The sequence below is a fragment of the Styela clava genome, chromosome 3 (assembly GCF_964204865.1).
Source record: "Styela clava chromosome 3, kaStyClav1.hap1.2, whole genome shotgun sequence".
Lineage (NCBI taxonomy): Eukaryota > Metazoa > Chordata > Ascidiacea > Stolidobranchia > Styelidae > Styela > Styela clava.
The window spans coordinates 12123101-12145351 of NC_135252.1; the positions used below are offsets into that span (position 1 = coordinate 12123101).

Genomic DNA, 22251 nt, shown 5'->3' on the forward strand with positions numbered 1-22251 from the left:
ATTTTTTTGGTAAAAAAACGGAAATTTTGCCGAAAATTGACTGCCCGGCATTCAACGGTGCAGAGCGTCGCTCCTACTGAAGCCATCATCGTTAAAATACCATCATTCGGTAGAGGGCGACAACAATGTATATAATTTATTTGAGTGATCGCAAGATGTCGTACGAGATTTAAATTAAATCTAAAATTCTGAATTATAAATTCCGTAAGAATATTAAGATTTCACGCAGCGTCAAAAATTACGTCAACCTCACGTAGATTATTTTTCGCTCACTTCGACACGACGTCACACTGCGTCGCGGAAATGAATTTTGACGCCAGACACAACGGAGCCAATATGACAATTTCCGTTAAGATAAAGACGGCGTTTCAATCTAATATTTTTGTATTTTGTTCGGTCATGTATGAATATATGCCAAAATTACATTAATGAAAATACATATCACACTTAATCGATGACGTTAAATATCGAATATATAATGAACTATGATAATTCCAACGTCCATATGGCACAGTGCACTGACTTAACCATTATTTTATGATTAGTAGTCGAAATGACAGTTATTGAATACGGCCTGGGTGAATTTTATTCACTCGAAATTAAAAATAAATTTAATCTCCAACAAATAAACGGGACCTACATGTTTACAAGATTAAGTTGAATTTTAAATTAAACTTTACAATCGGATTTACCGTGTGTTTGATATAAATTATCATTTATAAAGATAACCGCGCAGAATAAAAAAAAGCTATCCGTCGAGAATATTAATACTTCAAAGACTTCGATAGAAGCCCGTTAAAATACTTCATTGTGGTTTGAAACGGTTTGCATCAGATATATTTACGTATGCATTTCCTGATTAAAATGACTAACGTGTTATTATACTCATCTGAAGTATCGAAAATAACGAACGAAAGATGTAAACATAGGACGACGGAAGTTTCAAATAATGCATTTTCGTCGTGACGTCAATGTTACGTTACGACGACGATCGAGCGTCTTATCTTCACGCAACGACGTGATTACGGCATCCGCATCGGAAGCCTCTTTCTCTCTGTGCGTCGCGGTTACGCAGTGAAGAAAATGACTGTCCGAAGTTAGGGCAGTGAAGGATAACGGTCAGATGGCAAGAAATATCGATTATTTCAATAGTAAAAATAGTCCAATTGAACCGAAATTTGCAGGGAATGTAAATTACCGCGCGAATGTTTTACCGAGCAATTTTGGCACCGTTTGGACAATAAATGGCCGAGTTATTGACGAAAATATAGTAATTTTGTCCGAAGTTAGGCGCTTTTACGGTACCGTACGGTACGGATTATGTCAACAAGAGTGAACAGTATTTAATATGGAGACAAAAAAAAAAGACTTTGCCAAGCTGATTATAGTTGGAGTCAGATGCAAAGCAGGCAACCACTGACCCGCTTTCCCCCAATCCAGCTCCAGAGCTCTAAGAAACTGTGATACTCAAGGTTCTGGCTTCAACGGTACCGTACAGTAAAGGTACCGGTACCGCAGTAGTACAGACGAGAGCCCAAAAATCATTACACCGTTGTAGCATCTTACTAAATCACTATTGCGTGAAATACTTCCGAGATACCAACCAATTAAAATAAAAATTTATTATGACGACTGGATGGACCTTTCCCCGAGCATCGACTTCCTTGTTTACTTCGTGACATTGGCCAATGAGCAAGATGCAAAAGGTGACGTACTATGCTCCCTTTTCGCATCCGCTCAGACACTTTTCTCACTCAGACAGATTTTCAAGCGTGGTCGTAAACATTACCTCATTTTCGCGTTTTTGAACTCTATTCGTTAGTTTTCACAATGACATTAAACAACATGATGCGCAACTCCGGCATTTTTGTCCGAAGATCGTATTGGATAGCACGCTCCAATGCACATACTTGACGAGACGAAAACGAGCGGATGTGTGCTGCTTTCAAGGCGTAGCACGAATGGCGTTCGTGCCTGCTTCGACAGTTGTTGTCGATTTTAATGATATTTTGGAAAGTTAAGGTAAAAAGAAATCGGAAAAAGGCAAGGTAAATACTATTGTGGTATATCACACCCGGGCATCGCACTGTTAAGTACATGTGGGAAAGACAGCCTTTGTCAAAGACTACGAAGTTATTAATTCAGTACGGTACGTAGTTGCCCATTTGCCGAAATTACATATTTACTTACTCCTTATGGTTTCAAATAGTTCCTGCACCTCCGGTTAGATTCTTTTAATCAGTGAGGATATTTACTCATTGCTGATTGCTGCTCATTGTAATATACTATTGTGCATTCACTTATATTTGCGTATTGAATCAAAGTGTTAACAAGTTCACCTAACATTTCACTCATACCGGTCTATCTTGTATAGTCTGATCTCTCAAGTATTTGGAGCCGCGAATGCTTGTAATTTTCTGACTAAACCCTTTTATTAGTTGGTTTATATACCAAATTCAGTAAAATATGAGATATTGGATTTATTAGCTTTTCCATTCTAAACCATATAGACTGCTTTATTTATTCTTAACGAAAATTAATAAATCTCCTCTCTTTCTTCACATGTGAAAGTTGTGGACAAACCTGTCTAAGCATTGTGAGACTCCTGCAGCACAAGAGGTAATAGCAGAAATAGTAAGTATATCAATCAAGAAATTAAGCCGACATGAAGCAAAACTTTCAACTATTCGTCTAATCTTAATTTCCTATTATTTATTCACAGGACAACTATAGCAGAAGGGGAGATATCAGAAGTCTGGCGACATATCAGTGACAGTGTGATTCCAAGAAATATAATTAGAGTACTCCATAAATGTTTGCAATAGAAAAACAACCTATGGAGGCATGCAAAGACATTTGACCCTCCGGTAGAGTTGTGTATGGCCCCCACATCCTGCAGGGCTTGAGGAAAAAAACTAAAACTTCCCAGCGTAAGATTGCATAAGCGGTCTTATTTGTAATAAGGCACAAAACACGCCAGACATACTTAAAACAGCTTTGGAAAATGAGGATTACGGGTAACTCACTGCACCTGTGTTATATTTGGTTCATCAACTTTTGTTAGTACTATAGAAAAAATTACGGAAGGCGTATAAGCATCATTCATGATAAAATACTATCATATATTTTTTGGACAACTTCAATCTAGACCAGGGATCTTAAACTCGCGTCCCCAGAGAACTTCCAGTGCGGCCCTCGAACGCTTAACAATAATTGTAATAGTATTTTGGAAGTTTTTTTTTTATCTAAATGTAATAGATTTTTCAAACCTTTTAAAGTGAGATTGATTATCCACACAGAAAACAATTTACTGAAAGTAGTTTTGAAATATTAATTTTTTTTGTCCACATTTTGACCCAATTAAGAATACACATCAAGCTAGCAAGAGAATACTTGAATAAAACACTTGAGTGATTAAATCAAACGCAAAGTACATGAAGAAAGTGGCATTTTCGAAGAAAATGGGAGTTGCAATATTTCTGCTTTCCACAAAATTTTGAAGCACATTGTTTAATTTGTCATATTTCCACTAATACAATGAAAAAACACAATAAGCTCAGCAGTCAATATGACAAATTCGAAGACCAACTTCGAACAGAAAATTTCCATGTGTTTGTATATTAATATAATTATACAACGACTTGGTTACTAAAAATCTATATCAATAATAATTCAAGCAATCCTATGCCACGCAATGTGGTGCGAAATGTCTTGTCGAAAAAATCTGTCATTTTTTTTTACTGATCTATACATGAAATGATAAAAGTAACTTTTTTTGCATTACTGGAATTAATTAAACATTTGCAAAGATCCAGATTAACCCATGATCATGTGGCCTCGTTATTTAGAGTTGGTACTATAAAATCATTTCAGCCTGGCCTTAGTATGCTGGTGACATTTTATGATTTTTTATAATAATTACAGTAACTTGCAAATGTTGCAATAATAGTGGAATGCAAATATCAATATGTAATTGCATTTGAAATTGAAGAAAATAATAAAACTTAATCCAACTGTTTAGTTGCATCACAATATATGTCACAAACTAAAACTATCTTAAAAATATCTTTCAAGTATACATTATCAAAAACTGTTTGCGGCCCTTTTTACAATTTCCAAATCGCAATGCGGCTCTCGAAAACCCATGAGTTTGAACCACTGATCTATTCTAGACGATTCAAGCATTGCTTTGGGAAATAATATCACTTCAATTAAATTGAAATAATCATAATCTTGCTATATTAAATACAAAATCGTTGCTATCATAAAGGTAAACCAATTCAGCCACTCGAAATATATTGGCCTTCACAAAGCAATGGAGGCAAAATTGAGAGTTCATGAGCTATGAACATTTGTTCCTTTCTTTGTCTTGAACTTTTCATACTCCACAGCCCCTATTAATTTTTTATAATTTTAATTACCATGTGATGGTCATACATATCTTTAACTTGTATTTTCTGTCATGATGTATTATCTCAATGTGCCAAACTATTAATTAGTGTGCATATTTTGCTTCCAGATGACATAAATGTATTGTCTTGTTTATTACCTCAGCTTGGAGTATTGACAAGAAAAAGGTGCCAGCAAATTAGGTAAAATTTTTTTTAACTCTTTGTTATAATCAGAATTCACAATCAATAGGAATTATAAACAGCCAACAATCAATAAGAATTTTATGCGAAATGCCTCAGAATAAATTTGTCCAAAATCGGAGAAAGGCAAAAATTATAGGTAGTTTCCACTTTCCATCCACACAAGCATTTCAAGAAGACTTGCTCGAGCCAAACTAAATGAGCATCGTCAGGTGATCGGTAAGGCTGCAAGTTGAATTCAGCCCTGCAACCTCCTGCATAGAAGATAATATTAATTAGTAGGCTATGAGCTAAATTCCTAAATTTAAACAAACTCATCTACGATGCATTATGTACCAGCAATGTTACCTACGATTAACTGAATATGTAATATGTCTAATATATTCAACTACAAAAGCAAGTTCGATAGGTGCAAACTTTGTGTTATGGAATTGTATCACAGCACAGTTTTGTATGACACCCTCTTTAAATGAAATTTCAATGATTAAGCGCAAACCTTAAAATTACTAACTTTGAACTTTGTCATTATCTGCAAAATGTTCCACACAAATCTTTCCGCTATCGCGTTTGTAATCTTCACTGATGAAAAAAGGCCATGATGTCCAAAATTGCTCTTTACAGCTTGCCTGCCATTCCAGCTTTCCAAGTGAGCAAAATTTCTTAGATATAGAGATTATTTTGTTTCGTTACAGGCGCAAAAAGGCAGGTACTACACGTAAAAAAGACGCCGAGTAGCAAAAGCGAGCGGAAAACGGACGCGAAAGGCGACGAGAAATATGTGCATTGGAGCGTATCATGAAATACAATCTTTCGCCTGTAGTCTTATGGAGTGACGTCAGAGTTGCCTATCATGTTGTTTAATGTCATTGGTTTTCAGTTGTGTTTCGGAAACTTAAATATAAATCAGATAGGATAGGATTTACATATTTATCCCGGGGGAGAGGAAAGCCGATAAGACGGCTTATCCATATGGCGAACCACGGCCTCTCGTCCGGTTACCATTCCAAGTCGGGTATGGGATTAGATTTACTGTATTGTTTGTTTTGGGAAGCATGGACTTGGTGGTGGAGGAAGCCGTAACCGACCAGCGGTTACGTGAACCACCCAACGACGGCGAGGAGTCCAGCAATCCTCTCGCACATAACCATCCCTGCATGGGATTCGAACCTGCGAACCCACGCAGAGTAGTTAGAGGTGCGGTGGCGAGCGTATTCCTAACGCTTAGCCCGTTGAGCCACACCGCCATAATTCAATGATTACTCTGTCTTTCTAGGCGTTTTAATTTAATGGACCTTTCCCCGAGCATCGACTTTCTTGTTTACTTCGTGACATTGGCCAATCAGCAAATTGCAAAAAGTGACGTAACAATGGTCCCTTTTCGCATCTTCTCAGACACTTTTCTCACTCAGACAGATTTTTAAGCGTGGTCGTAAACATTACCTCGTTTTCGCATTTTTGAACTCTATTCGTTAGTTTTCAGTTGTGTTTTGGAAACTCAAATGTAAATCACATAATTCAATGGTCACCCTGTCTTCCTAGGAGTTTTAATTTAATTGCAGTAATAAAAATTTGTGTATAAATAGCTGTGATAGACTAGGCTGAAATTCTTTAACGGTACTTTTAAAAAACAGATTGTTGTATGCGATGAATCATAATGATGGTTTGAAACACGTACCCTATTTCACAGGCGCCAACTCGCAAAAGCACTCTTAAAATAGCCCTGAAAATTTTGCAATGGTAAAGTATAGGAAGAATTTTTCGGGGGTCAAAGGTCGGGGAAAGGTCCATTAGAATTAGATGATTAGGCTACATTGAGAAAGCATCGCCATTTAGCTGGATCAATTCAATTGCAATTTTTGTAGAACCAGGCTCAGCTGAAAGCATTTATTACTGACAGGGGCACACTACGCCCCGTTGGGTAATCCAATCTGGCCCGGCTGATGCTGCTACAACCAAACTAAAACAAAATTTTGATATTTTAGCTTAAAAAATCAAAATATATTTTATTTGTAAAAACATAGTTTAGTTCAAAGCTAAAAGATTGTTCCCCGGGCAGCGACTTCCATGTTTATATCCGCAATAAGTTTCAGCTCCTACAAAGCGTCACGGCTCTAAAGCCCAACCTTCCGACCCCGATACTAATTGGTTTAGGCTATTGGTTCCCAACCCCTCTACCCTGGCGCCGGCGGACCGGTAAAATTAAATGTACTCGCGGCAAAAACTTGAAATGACCGGAACAGAAGAGAATAACATATGTTTGCTTGTCATAATGCAATGTCGAGCACTCAATATGCTTCTGGACAAAAGAGGCACACTTAAAAACATTCCACACGAAGTACACTATCAAATAATGTGTCGGCCAAAAATTGAAATGTGTGAAACATAAAATAATACGATATATTTGCGTAATGAAATGTAGTGCGGGGCACCCATTATGCGTAAGAAATGCACGCATAAAATATCTCACATAAAAAACGTGTATATGCCAAATCATGCATGTACAAAATTAACTCTAGAGTCTAGTGAGAATTTTGCTGCTGTTTCGTTTCCAATACAGGATTGCAAACAAAGCCTCAAAAAGAGTTCCAGCAACACGTATAACTCTGCAACAAGTACAGACAGCAGTTTGATTGCTCGATTACTTAGCGATGGGTATTGATTATCTAGAGATATCTATAATTGTGACACTGATTTATTTTTAAATCTGGACTGTAAAGCAGAATTACAATTTTAATCAAGATTTTATTTTTTCATCGTGTTCATCATATTAATCCATCTGCAGTTGCTCGACACCTCAAACGAAATGAATTTACAATACATTGACAAAGTCGTCGGTAACTTAGCACCAGGCTCAAAACCTACGGTGTCTGCTCAAAATACTGGAAACGATCTCTGCGGCCCATGCTTTTTTGCTCGTCTCGTTACCACCTGCAGGGTCGCAACAAGTTCATATCTTATTGGAATATTATACTGTTCTTGACTGATTTCTAATTTAAACAAAGAAATATGCATTATGTTTTATATGGAGGGTTATAATCAGAAAAAATACACAGAACAGTAAAAACACGCATGCCGATTTTTAGGTTTCTGAATCTTGCGAAATTTAATGGAGCGCAATCGCGATGAATCAGAGACGAAAAAGCGAAAAGGTGAATACTCGGCGACAAGACGTCGCGAAAGACATCGCCAAGATGTCGCGAAATACGTCGCAAGATGACGGCGGAAAAGAAATTGCGTAATAAACCAACGCAATCTCATCTTCGGTTAGCGATTAAGACGGCGCAAAAACAACGAAATTTCTCGCGGACCTTCATAAAAGCTTCGCGGACCGGCACATGTCCGCGGACCGGCGGTCGGGAACCACTGGTTTAGGCAACAACAAATCTGAGGACTGTTATTTTTTTTTGCCATTTTCGGATTTTTTTTATCGTGGGCCTGTTTATTTACTAAAATGAACATTATGGGGTAATGGTTTGAATATTTATGTTTATTTTATGTATCGGTAATTATAAGGTTTTACGACGAGTTCTAAACTGCGATGTTTGTCGGACTGAGTGAATTGCAAATGAGATTATCCGGAAGTTTATGTAAGTGTAGGTATTTTCTTGAACCGAAATTTATTTTGTAGTTTCATATTACTATGCTTTGAAGGCGAATAGCAAAATATTCACAATCAACCGTGTTAATTCTATTTTTCACAATATTAAAATAATGAACTAGTCTTTTCTTGCAATTTTTTTGGAAAAAATGTTGGAAACAAACAAAACATGCGTTTAAATGACGTCCTAATAAATGCAGAACACTGAAAATAAAAAAAGGCCTAGCTTAGTTTCTGTTGCAAGTTTCACTCTCGTTATAAAGTACAATTTTCGTGTACAATTATCAGTTGAAATAAAATATTATTATCTCTTGCATTTCGTTGAAAAAATCGTCTCTGGCTCTGTGTTCCTATACAAACGGAATCTAATTTTTGAAAATTTAAAAATAAAAAATTGTGCCAGTAATTATAGTAATCGTATTTAGCAATTGTAATTTACTAAAGCTGGGCTTTAATGAATGTTCTTAGCATTTGCACATCGGACACCGGACAAAAAATCAGATGGTCGGTAACAATACGGAGAATTCACAAAAGTTAAGACATGATTCAGAATAAAAGATGTTCATAATTAGAAACTACTTTGTCGATCATACTACGCTATGCATTTGGGAAATTCGTTTGCTGACGTATTCATACGACCACTTTTATATTTATAGGAACGTATGACAACACATATACATTATTATGGAAATCTAATTTGATTAGAGATAATTCCCAGAGAGACGTAGATCGGCCAATTAATATCTTTTAGAGGTGTTACTTCCAGTGAGTTATATTGTTTCGGCCAAGTTCTGTTTGTACATTAGAAAATCGCATTTTTCTTGGTTTAGTTTCAGTATTAAGTTTAAAAAGCGTATTAGCATGCATTTTATTGTAGGGATCATTCCAATCTAATTCTTAAACAACTAATAAATTAATTTATCCAATGCTTTCAGCGACATGCGTGGAATGTTAAATACCAGACGTCACACAGAATTATTTTGAAAAGAAATTCTGTCAAATTGGGCCTGGGGGTATTATTGCGTCTATACTTGAAATTGTTTAAAATTATGTGCTACAGATGGCCAGTTTTTATGCGGCGGTTAACAACAGCTCTAATAGGTAACGGCATGGAAAGAAATATCATGAACCAGATAAGAGCATTAAAGTGCGCGTTGATGCCAAGTTTGAAATTGGCAACCGCGAAATCGTGGCCCTGATGGAGAGGTTGTCAGATATACCCTTTGCATTATATCAGTAAAATCTGACAACAAAGGCTATGATGGTTCAAGTCAGCGTTACTGGTCTTTGGTGCCGTTCAAAAAAGTTTGGTGGTTGTTTGAAATGTTAGCGTTGCATAAAATGATGAAATTGATTTGGACAGGTGTACTCTGATTGCCAATTTATCGTCCAACGAATAGTATGCCACAAGATGTATTAATTTATTATTTTTGATCTACATCAACGATCTCGCCCATTGTTCATCATTCTTCTCAAAATTATTCGCGGATGACACCAATCTCCTCGACAGCGACAAATCTCTCCCTGCTCTTCATTCAAGAGTGAACTCTGAAATAGTAAAAGTAGCTAATTGGATGAAGGCTAATAAATTATCTATAAACGTCGACAAATCCAAAACTATGCTTATTTCACCAAATAAACATAAAACTCAAACCAAATTTTCGATTGATATTGGCAACACTAGATTAGAAAATGTAAGTTCTTACAAATATTTGGGCATATTTTTGGATAGCCAATTGAAATGGGATATTCACATAATGAACTTGGCTGCTAAACTATCTAGATCAGTTGGAATACTGTACAAACTTAGGCACTTTGTACCTGTAACAACTCTCCGTATGATTTACCATTCTCTATTCCAAACCCACATTCAATATGGCATTATTGCATGGGGTTCAGCCAATAGAACTCTATTACATCAAATCGAGATTATCCAAAATAGAGCCATCCGTGCTCTTTCTGGTAGTGGACGTCGCGAACAACTCAATCCAATCTACCATGAACTTCAAATTATAAAACTGACAGATATTCATAAAATAGAGGTACTGAAACTGATGCATCAACATCATAACAATAAACTCCCTGTCACATTTACTCATTATTTCTATAAGCAAAGTAATATTCATTCACATAGTACACGGTCTTCTACCCATGGTTCTTACTATGTGCATCGTTTCACCACCAAACTAACACAAAATTCAATAAAATATTTAGGTGTTAAATTATGGAACTCTTTGGCTGATAGTATTCGAAACATGAATTACGATGCATACAAACAAGCATTGAAAAAGGTATACCTAGGCGGCTATATACTTGATCCGTCAGCTTTTCAAATAATATGATTTCCTTTCCTGGCGTATTGTATATATCAGTATATAGACGTTCATATACGGTAGGCTAGTCTCCGTAACGTACGGCACCCTTCCGGTCTTGATGCCTCGCCCTGTTACCGGTACTGTGATGGGATATTGTTCCGTACAAATTCCGATTTACTTGAATTCTTGCTGTTACCATATCCAGTTATTTTTTGTGTGATCCTACTCCACTAATAAAATGGTCCTTACGTTTCGTATCCAATATGCCTCAGTAGGCTACAACAACCAGCTTTTGATCGCTGCTAGCAACGAGCTTCATTCATTTCTTGTTACGGTCCATGAACGCACAGTTGAACCCCACGAGGGCGCTGTCGCGTGTATTATTACTCTGGTGGTATTTTGTTTCTCTGTTAATTATGATTAATTAAATTTGTATAATTTTTTTTTTGTCATTCCCTCTAAATCTCCAGCCCACAGGTGTCGCTGACTCGATGACTGTCACAGTCTTTCGCGACTCCTTATCTATTGCTATGAATCTCTCACTTGTATGAATTCTGATGTGTATATTTAATTTTTTACGATTGTCATTATACACGTTTGTCAATTTTTCGTGCTTTAAATTTTGTGTTAATTCTTGCATGATAGAAATAAATTATCTGAATCTGAATCTGAATCTGAATATATCCATAAGAATGTTTATGATGCCAGAAATGAAGTTCCGAAAATCAGGTCAAAATACTTTTAGGTCTAATTCTCATGGTAAACATTGTATGTCAAGCCAAAATTGAATCGTGTGGAAGAAAAGGCACTTGCTCGAGGAGTATTTTATGCTCTCGGAAAATATGATGCAGGAGACTTTACATAATCGGTGCAGAACTTACAATAACGTTTATCAAAATTGTGACATACTACGTTCATTTTTGTTGTATTGTTTTGTGGTCGAAGAAATGAATTTTGTCCCTAGTTTCCTAGAAAAACACCCGAGCCTCTCGAACGGGCACCAATGTCCATTAAGGGTGTTTACAGAGAATAACTTGATGGAATGCAATGATAGGGAATATTTATGAGGTATCAGCAGTAAATTATTTATGGAAATGTTTTTCAAATTTTTTCGGTCAGAATTTAATGTACCGGTAATCATATTGTTCACATGCTTAGAATATTTTTGGGGCAATATCGATTTGTTTACGTGGTTATGACGAAACACAAAAAATCTATTCATGCTTAAAGTGACTTCCAAGGAATGGCGAGAATGGAAAACGACTCAGTGGTGTCTTACAGGACCTCATTATTTATAAAATCATATCTGGATTTACTCCATGAAGAGCCCTCACTTGCGCTTGCATCGAGAGTATTATTTTGGATATTATCCATCACTGGATTATTTGCCAATTTCATCGTAGTTTATGTCATAATCAAATACCGGAAAATACTTCTTCAGATTCCGTCTAACAGTTTACTTCTCAGTTTAGCTATTACTGACATAATATGTGTTTGTATATTGATTGCTATTCGATGTGCCAATTTAGCTATGGAACATGATGATAGTGTAACTGCCGTACTTGTGTCCTCAGATGCGTTATTGGCATCCTGTGAAGTTGTTTTGAGCAATTGGACAGTGACAGCAATCGCAGTTTTTAATTTTTTGGGCGTTGTATATCCCATTAAATTTCGTATATTTGCCACTAAGAAAAAAGTCGCCAAGATTGTGGTATGTATTTGTGTGCTTGCGACAAGTGTGTCCATTCCATTCATATTTTTCCCACCGATTAAAAACTTTGTCATAAATCATGAACATTTAATAATGGAAGATGTTTATATTTATTATTTAATCATTTTTGGTGTATTTTCGAATGTAACCCCTGTTATCGCAATTGTTATATTATATCCCATAATGTTATATAACCTCATTATGAAACACGAGCAGCACAGTAGAAGTGATTCTTTTCGAAAGAAAATGTACAATTCAATTAGGCACATTTCATTTACATATGTATTATTTCTCATGTACGCTTCCTTTAACCTGGCAATTACTTTGACACTTTTCAGCTTTCTCGTTACTGATCAATTAGGTGAAAAACCCATTCCGGAATCAGCCAAACGATCGTTAAGATTCATGGTATTCATAGAGCCTTCTATAGTTTTTCACACTGTATTAAATCCGTTCCTTCACGCCTTATTAACTGAAAATTTCAAAAAATATTACGTTCCATCCTGTTGGAAAACAAAAGGAAGTGTATCAATTCCCAAAACATCATAAGTTAAAATATTCTGTGGATGATTTTGTGATATTTTAAAATTATTTTCTAGCTGAAAGAAGTGCTCTCATTTCCTTACATGAACTTTATCCTAGCCACTTTAACCTGTGTAGGAAGAAGTAAAGATAAAAAGTGTTTTTATCTCCGTTTCATATCTTTTACTATATATATATCCGTATGAATATATGAGACGGAATGGTAGACAGTTCACCATTCGCATTAAATTTGTAATGAGTGGGCTCGACTAATGAGAGGAGGAAAATGAGAGAGAACATGCAAAATATTTGTATTGTAATAATTGAACGAACTACTGTGAATAACTCGATGATTGGGATTGTTTGTCAAACTGACAGTTAACAAACTTTATTTAAAACTCATTAGTACAGTAACTCGACTTTTCTCGGTGACCAGGCTCCCAAGCAAAACTTGGAAACTTCATGACCTAATTTGATTTATTAGTTCAGCCTATCAGGCCATGGCCCAAATACCCCAAGCAGTCCATTTATATTAGGCCGCGAGCCGAGGCCCTGAAAAACGCCTAGAAAGTGAGTTTCGTAGCGCACATCAGGTAATTACCTGAAAATGATTTTAAAATGCTCCTTAAAAATTTAGTAACAAATATTGCCTTGTTCCCACTTCCAAAAGTTGCACGTTTTACGGAAAAGACGCTTTTACTACAAGAAATATGTGCTACGATCTGTCCTATATTCTCTACATTTTCGGCACTGAACAATGACTTCTGCATGACGTAACAATTGAATTAAACCAGCTGTTAGCGAGCGGATGAATATTAGTTATTTCTGCTCGACCTTGCGCTGAGTTGGGCAGGCTTTCCATAGCCCTGTTTAGTTATTATTAGTTAAGTTATGCTAAGACGTTGTTGAAAAATGTATAAGTAAATTATTAAACACTTGTAGATCCTTACCACGGATATGGGCCGTGAGACGAAACCATGGAAACGCCCAGAAAATGAGTTTCGTAGCGCACATCTGGTAACTAAATAAATTCTTCAGTTTTGTGTGAAAACGAACATAATGAACGCATTACAGCTTGTTCCACAATCCTGGTGCGAAATTGAATATAAGAGGTTCCCGGAAATTCAATAACCATAAGTTTACAACGCATACATAAGAACTATGCAATTCGAGAGCCCTACAGCACACTAACACAAATGTATTCCTGTAATGTTTTGCCTGACCAAAATCGGACTTCCTCAGTCAATCATAATTTATTAGGTAGATTACGAAAAATATGGCATACATGTAACCAACAACAAAAAATACTTTAATTGTGTGCAGCGACACCAACAACGCTGATTCACATTTGAGAATAAATTTTATGTAATAACCACAAGCAGTTTACAACAAGAACAGCATAAAAAGCTACATCCATTTTATAGAAGCTATCAAGTATCAAACGTATTTATTTTTAAGCAATGAAGTCACAAATTAAAATCGTGAGCCTGAAAACACAAATAAATCAGTTATTTCTCACTTAGAAATTTACCGCAAAAGTCAAGAAAATTAAATGAATGTACAATATGTACATAACATAGTGAACAGAAATATTACAATTTACAATTAATCTTTTTTTAGTTTATGTGGTTATGTATTTGAACAAAGGCAATAATATTTCTAGAAACAGGACTACGACACTAACAAATGTCCGAAAAAAAAACAAATGTATGATACTTATTAAATCAACTGTAATATCTAATTCACTTTCTTCTGAATTGTTTTCGAAATCCACTATCTCAAAAATCGACTTTTCCTCTATAGGTGTACTGTGATTTCTGCAGTCAATACAAAAACAAAAATCTGTGCAATTTAAGTTGATTTTGGCACACTTTCATAAATTATTTTGACTATTTTTCTTTGCAGTTTGCCAACTCAAGAACTGATTTGAGGGCCACATGCTTCTTCAGTGAATCATTGTTGGGTGGAGAGTATAATCCTTATGTTTGACAGTGTTAAATAGACGTGCCCTGGTATCATTTACATTCTTCATATCCTCTTCAAATTCCTCAGCTTTATTTATTAATACCTCGTTAACCTCAAAAGATCTTCATAGTCGAGGGAAAAAAATGAATTGAAAATCTCAATGAAGTCTCCAACATGTATTTCAATATGAATAGCCCATCTAAGCTGTTTGCAACTATTATGATTCTCATATACCTTTAAGCTTCAAGACTTCTTGTTTAATCCATTTTATAGCACTGATAGCAGCAGGGATCAGAGCCTGCGTTAGGTCGGATTGGTGGAACATTGCCGTTTTCTTTTGTAGTACAGTATCTAAAATAAGGAAGAAAATAATATTTGGAGCAGCATGATTTTAAAAATACCCCTAAATACTAACTAATACCTTGAATACATAATGCATTTTATCTGATGTACTAAATGAGCGATTTTATGCTCATTGCATGTTCTACAGTCCAGCAGTGTTTGCATACCATTACTAGACTATATCTACACTAAATTTTGATATATCACAGTCTGAAATGTCCTATGACAGTATGAGTATGGACTATAGACTATATTTTGAAACATCAACTGTTTGTCTACAACTTCATTTCTCACCTCTCAATCATTTCCAATGCTACCTTTCTTTCCACTCCGGCATAACTTATCATTGCTTCCCAGGTTCTTGTCGACTCCATGAATTTAGATTTAGAACAACAGACATTAGTAAAATTGATTAATTTCTTCTCTTTCACACAACCGTGCATTACAGAAACAGCCATTCATTTCTATTTCCAAATATGCTGTGGCCTATATAGTAGTATAAGTCTGCTGAATAGTCAAGAAGAGTCATTAAATTAATCATAAACATTTCATGCAAGCCAGAAAATATCGTTGTTTGTGACATATTATTCTAGGTCTAGCCTTCCTTGGAGTTACCGCACCGTACCTATTTAACAACGTCTTATGAGCTAGTGCTCAACTAAAATTGCTATTTATGGCAAGGATATACAAGTGTTTAATATCTTACCTATACTTTTCAACACCTCCTTAGAATAACTGGACTAATATTACCGGTAACTGAAAAAAACTATGGAAAGGCTACTCAACGCAGAAGCGAGCAGTTGAGTACATCTGATATTCATCCGACCACTGGGGATCCACCTACAGCTGACTAACTTGACTGTTACGTCGTGCAGAAGTCTGCGTTCATTGGCCCATGATACCGGAAAAGCAGAGAAAATAGGACAGATGGTAACACATATTTATTGTAGTAAAAGCGTCTTTTCTGTAAAACGTGCAACTTTTGGAAGTGGGAACAAGGCAATATTTGTTACTAAATTTCTAAGGAACATTTTAAAATCATTTTCAGGTAGTTACCTGATGTGCGCTACGAAACTGAAAGATAAATGGCCTCGGCTCGCGGCCTATATATATATATCTCATTTTTAGGTTATCCTAGTTTCATCAACATCAATCAAAGCTTTTCTAAATCTACAAATTATGGAAATATGCATTTCGAGTAATGTTTTGATTTTTTATCAGATGGTGATTTCCAGCTTTCGTGATAACGGTAAAAAAAATCTGTCATTGAAGACCAATAGTAATTACAAAAAAGTTAGATTATGCCACTGGAAACCAACACATGACCTGTGTATAGAATCGAATTCTCATATTTTGTGAAAAAAACGCGTCAGAAGGGCCAGTTTATGACGAATTTAGGGAGTCAGCGTTATTATCGACATAAAAATTGATTTCGTCTGATGGCTAGATGAAAGGTTTCATCTCTGCTTCTAAAAGGTCCAGGTCCAGGACAAGCAGAAGCTGGTTATATGGAAGATGGAGAAAGACGAAGCCATCCGATTTTGAAAAGATCATTGCAAGATGATTTTGAGTTATAGGCCAATCAATATCCGGATAAAATGCATGCTACTTCTTCAGGAGAATGTTATACAGTATTTTAAAAAGCATTTCCTGGATTATATATGATCTATTTGCTTGCGAAATATTTAAGATATGATATGGTGCAATGGAAGCACCCTGTAGTATTATCCAATATTATAGGACTATAACTATGGTACGCTTTCCGCGTAATTTCATGCTAAGCATTTCCCCAAACACAATATATTGAAATAATTAACCTGAATATAATTGATTTAATGAAGCTTTATCGGAATCTAGTGAACTCACGTGGTAAAATTGTCGAACAGTGGGATGATATGACTTAGATTCCTCAGATGGCTCCTTCGGAGTAGTTTTGTGAGTGACCAGAACCACAATATTGATTTGACTCGAACCTTTTTCGTTTAATTCCTCACTTCGCCTATTTTGAAACTCTTCATACCTATCTCATGATGTATAAAAACTACTATATTAGTTCGATCTACACCTTGGCTAGTGTTATGCGCAAGTCGCACTGCCGCGTTTGTTGCAGTGATAACGAGAAGCAAGGTGTGCTTAAATCAGTATTGTAGTAATAAAGATCTAGTAAATATTAGTAATATAATAGAGTGAATACAAAGCAAAATTACCTTACAAGAACGACAAAATTGCTCATAGGAAGTACTTCTTCCCCAGTTGGGAAACGTGGGTCTAAGCTAAAGTAAATAAATCATCATCGCGACCATTCATCCAAGGCTGAAGATATATAAGTGACGGAATATTTACGGTTTGGCATTAAGACTGGGCATTTTCAAATAGCCCACCTGATGATTTTAAAATGAAATTGAATATTAATATTGTTTTTGAATCGAATACTTGGGAGATATATATTTAAATTAATACAACGACGTAACTATATGCGACTTTTTATTTATTCATCCAGCCATATAAACTACTGAAACATCTTTCAGTGAGTTCGCTGAGTTGTCGTCACAAACATGTTTCATCATAAACGAACTAAGAAGGAACGGCTCTTGTGTCAGACATCTCGATGGGGGATGGCTTCAGAATTGAAGGATTCATCTCGACCTTTGGCGGACAAAAAAAAGAAGACGGAGGTGCGAAATATTCCGAATTTAATAATTACTATTTCATTCGAAATGACTAGCTTTATTTGAAATTTCTCACCAAATAGTTTTAAGAGTAAAAGTGGACACGGTATTTGGTCATACGCTGTCACTGATGATCAAGTACGACTGCAGTATGAAACAGAACATTCACGAGACGTAAGAAAAAATAAATAAAAGGTATTGCGGATAATGTTTTATTGAAGGGATCAACATACACAAACATTCAATGACCGTACAATACATTCAGCTTATGGTAATTACAGGCAGACATGCCTGCATGTGGTTATGGAATGAAATTGAAAATATAGACATTCATACTTACAGACTCAAACGTAATTTATACTTTTAAAAGATAGTCCTCAGTCTGTTATTTTTTACTTTGGTATTAATACAGAGATGCTGATATTAAAACTGTAGGCTGTAGAGTGATCTGGTTTTGTAATTATCAATAGATCATATTGTAAAAATTTTTGAGAATTGGAAATAATATTATCCGTTGATCGAGGTTTACATTTGATGCTAAAGATCTTCGATTTATCGCTAAAAGGGTTGGGGCAAAATATACATTATACTCTAAGTCTAAGTAACAACCTATATATGCATAGTGCTGTATCAGTGTATAGCGTAAGTTTCAAAAAGATTGAAAATTGTCTTTGGTAGTTACCAGCCGCCGAGATAAAAAGGTTGGGAATCGCTGATTTAAACGATGTAAAATGGACATCAATGCAACATACCACATTCGAAATGTTCTGAATCAGCATTAGGAAGAACACGGAATTCTCTATATTTAATGGTACCAGCGCATATCAGACACAAAAAGATAATAGTTGCATGTGAATTTGCAACGCAGGAGTTCGAGTTACCGTGAATTGATTAGATAACGCCATATAAATTCCTGGGAATGCCATGCAACATTTGTCCGTGCAAGAAAAATGGCTGTTCATAGGCGAAAAACGATTAAGTTAGGGCGCGCTAGAATGATGAAACATGTGGAGAACCTATGCTGCGCTTGAATCACGAAGGGGATAATTATAAGAAAAAGGAACTTAGTATGTGGCCCTCTGAGCAAGCATGCCCACAATTATTATGCAAGATATTTGTAATGACAACGACAGATTATAAACAAAAAATTTGTTGTTAATGCGATATCTCGGATAGTTTTCTCTCCTTTGTCGGCACGACGGCACCACATAGTTTATATTTTTCGCAAATATCATCATGTAATACAGAATTTATCGTCGCAAATTGTTTGTAAACCGAAAATTTCTTTTTTGAAACGAAGAAGGCTCTTGAAGTGAACACACTTCCCATACGTTTATCACCATTTCGTCGTACATAGAATAGATCAGTTTCACTTTCAAGAAAGCCCTTCATTTTTATGCATTTAAAATGCGGAATTAGAATATAGAAAACATAAAAAATAAGATGCACTTCGTTTCAGCCAAAGTTCGATATTTGCCGAAACTGGCTATAATGATTCCACTACAAATTCTCCTTTGTCCTGACATTTTTATAATCATTCCGAAATCTTCAACTTTAATTTAAAATTAAAAACTTTATACCATACCCGTCATACTGCAGATTAAAATCACCATATATTGTGTAGGCTGTATTCATAGTAACTAACTCAATTTATACAGATAATGTTAACCACAGTTCTGTTTTACAGAATGTTGAAAAGTAGCATCAAAATTACTAGGTAAAGAATGGACTTTGCATTTATATCAATTGCAACTAATATATCACAATGACTGAACTATGGAAATAGATAGCTTATTGAATAGGTAAATGAGACATAAAATAATTGGCACAATGAAGCTGGCACTTGATTTGTTGCAATATTAAAAATTTCCTATGTGAACAATATTCATCTTGATGTGTTTTGAAAACATATTGCTAAACAAATAGGTAAGTGAGAAAAAAATATAGCATAATGCAATTGGCACTTATTTTGACAATAAATTCTTCCGTAAGCGGATTCCAAGTAACAAATATCGCATGAAAAAGCAACACATTACAAAGTATGGAATGTTATCAAATTTAAAAGTAAAACTGGAGGATTGCATGTCATTTGTTAAATATTTGATTCTGAATAAGAAGAATTTTGTGGTTCTATATTAGAAAATTGTTCCACAATAAATCAGCCCAACTAACTGAGGTATAATTACAAAGCCAGGCACTTTTCAATGAGAGAGCAAGGTAATAACTAGAAAATCAAAATTATTAGGCAATATTATCAGGAGCTTCTCAGTAGACATATTGAAAGGTAGAATAGCACATAATATTCGATGTCTATTACAGATTAGCACTTGTATACAAATAACTAGCATCCACTATTTTCTACAACAAAAAGCAATCATAATCTGTTCCTAGATATGTACACTTATATAGTGAGTTAGCTTCAAAATTTCAAAAGTACTGGATTCTCTAGAAAGGTTTTCAGGTAATCTATTCCTTCCGAAAATTTTGATAATTTCATTGCAACCCAGAGAAATCCATCAAAAGCCTGTGAAATAGACATGGCTTGAGGGTCAACCCCTTTGCTGCTGAGAGCATTGACAACTTCAGGGATTCTATTAGCAGAAGACATAGCTTTGTACAAAAGAATGCATCCAGCAAATTCAAAGGCAACAGGTAGTATCTGCTTATTTATTCCTGTTAAAACAGGTTTTCCACTTCTTACATCTCCATTTAATTGCAAGGTCGTAGTTTCAGATTTACCAGTCAAGATGCATTCAGCAGAATCTCCAGTTTCATGCTTAATGCTTACTTCTATTCCAAGCTCCTCAGCGATTGATGGTGCGCTAATGAGATTTGCTTCTTCTCCGAGAATACCACAACAAACAGCTGCTTTAAGAGGCCTCCCCAGTTTTGCAAGTTCACAACCAGAAGTTGAAAGTGTCAAATTGAATTTTGAACCTTTCATATACTTCTTTATAACAGTTGACAGACACTTTGTGACATCAGCCCAAGCTGTAGGGCAGTCTGCAGAAAGAGCAGGAGCGTTTATAATTCCGAAGTAATTTGTACCATCACGAGCACTCACAAACTGTTCTGCAATTTCTCTGCCACATCGTGCCTGTCCTTCTTTTGTGCTAGCTCCAAGATGTGGGCAGGCAACAACCTTTGGATGAGAAACAAGAGCCATGTTTTTAGTTGGTTCATCGACAAAAACATCAAGTCCTGCTCCACCACATATGCCAGATTCAAGTGCTTTCAGCAAAGAATCTTCATCAATTATCCCTCCTCTTGCACAATTAACAACCCTCACTCCAGATTTACACTTTCCAAAACTTTCAGTGTTTAAAAGTCCACGAGTCTGGGGAATAAGAGGAGTGTGTACAGTGATATAGTCAGCCTGTGGCCATATTTTATCAAGCTCCATCCATTCCACATTATATTCTTTAGCAGTATCTGCACTGACCAAAGGATCATATCCAATTGTTTTCATACCAAATGATTGCATTCTTTGAGCAACTTCAATACCAATTCTCCCCAATCCTACAATTGCCAAAACTTTTCCAAACAATTCATTACCCATAAAAGCTTTTCGATCCCATTTTCCAGCCTTGACATGAGCATCAGCAGCAGGTACATTGCGTGATAAAGAACAGATTAAAGTGCAAGTATGTTCAGCAGCACTAATGGTATTACCACCAGGAGTATTCATGACAGCGACCCCATGTTTGGTTGCAGCTTTAACATCGATGTTGTCAACACCGGTCCCAGCACGACCGATTATGTTGAGATTTGGACAAGCCTCAAGTATCTCTGATGTGACTTTGGTAGCAGACCGAACAACCACACCATCATATGATTGTAATTCAGATATAAGAGCAGGTGCAGTGAATTTCTCCTTACATAGTGTGGCCCCTATTCCATTGGCCTCTAATATTTCTTTGGCAGCAGGATCAACATTATCAAGTAAGAGAACTTTTGTGATCTTCAATGACATGATTGTAATTTTATAGGTCACTATATCTATCACATACAGAAGATTATAAGGTCAGTTACTGAAAAAGTATGAAAGAATCGGTATATGAGGCACATTGAAATTCTTATGCAATGACTAAAAGCCTAACATTAGGTCAGCAGGTCAGTGACATGATTTTTCCTATAACAATTACTAGGAAAAATTCAATATTCCTTACAACAGTTGCAAATTTATAATTTGTTAATAGACTGATAGGAGACTTACGGTAACTTTACACTCAAATTTTCCTCTTACAAGCATCTCTGATCCTGTACCAGTGAATCGTAATCAATTCTACAATTACAGAATTAATAATAGCGAACTGCAAAACCAAAACGAAATATTTATGCAGCGCACAGAAATGATTATCATTATATCTGTATGGTGAATAGCACACTTATTATTAGATTTATTATTTCGTCAACCAAAATAAAATAACAGTCATCGTAATTATAAAAAATAATATCAATAAATTAATTTGGTATAGACAGGAGGTATCTGACAACTTCTGAACTAAGCATTTGTGTTTATCGATCTAAAAGTGTT

General features: G+C 35.7%; 1 protein-coding gene and 2 long non-coding RNA genes across 3 annotated transcripts; 1 reads left to right on the forward strand and 2 right to left on the reverse strand.

The window, feature by feature from the left end:
• Positions 1-13388: 13388 nt before the first annotated feature.
• Positions 13389-16148, reverse strand: LOC144420964 (uncharacterized). The gene is made up of 3 exons (XR_013474807.1): positions 15340-16148; positions 14938-15054; positions 13389-14555 (listed from the first exon to the last, which is right to left on the reverse strand). It is a non-coding gene; the product is annotated as an uncharacterized LOC144420964 (long non-coding RNA).
• Positions 16149-17522: 1374 nt separating this feature from the next.
• On the forward strand, positions 17523-18311 carry LOC144420959 (uncharacterized). Its single transcript, XR_013474803.1, has 2 exons — positions 17523-17720; positions 17805-18311. It is a non-coding gene; the product is annotated as an uncharacterized LOC144420959 (long non-coding RNA).
• Positions 18312-19081: 770 nt separating this feature from the next.
• Positions 19082-21766, reverse strand: LOC120342357 (D-3-phosphoglycerate dehydrogenase-like). The gene has a single exon (XM_039411146.2). It carries the CDS (start codon positions 21685-21687, stop codon positions 20134-20136), a length of 1554 nt encoding a protein of 517 aa, XP_039267080.2. The 5' UTR covers positions 21688-21766; the 3' UTR covers positions 19082-20133.
• Positions 21767-22251: the final 485 nt, after the last annotated feature.

Coding starts and splice junctions, on each gene's coding strand:
- LOC120342357 (XM_039411146.2), bottom strand. CDS start 21,687: ATGTCATTGAAGATCACAAAAGTTCTCTTACTTGATAATGTTGATCCT.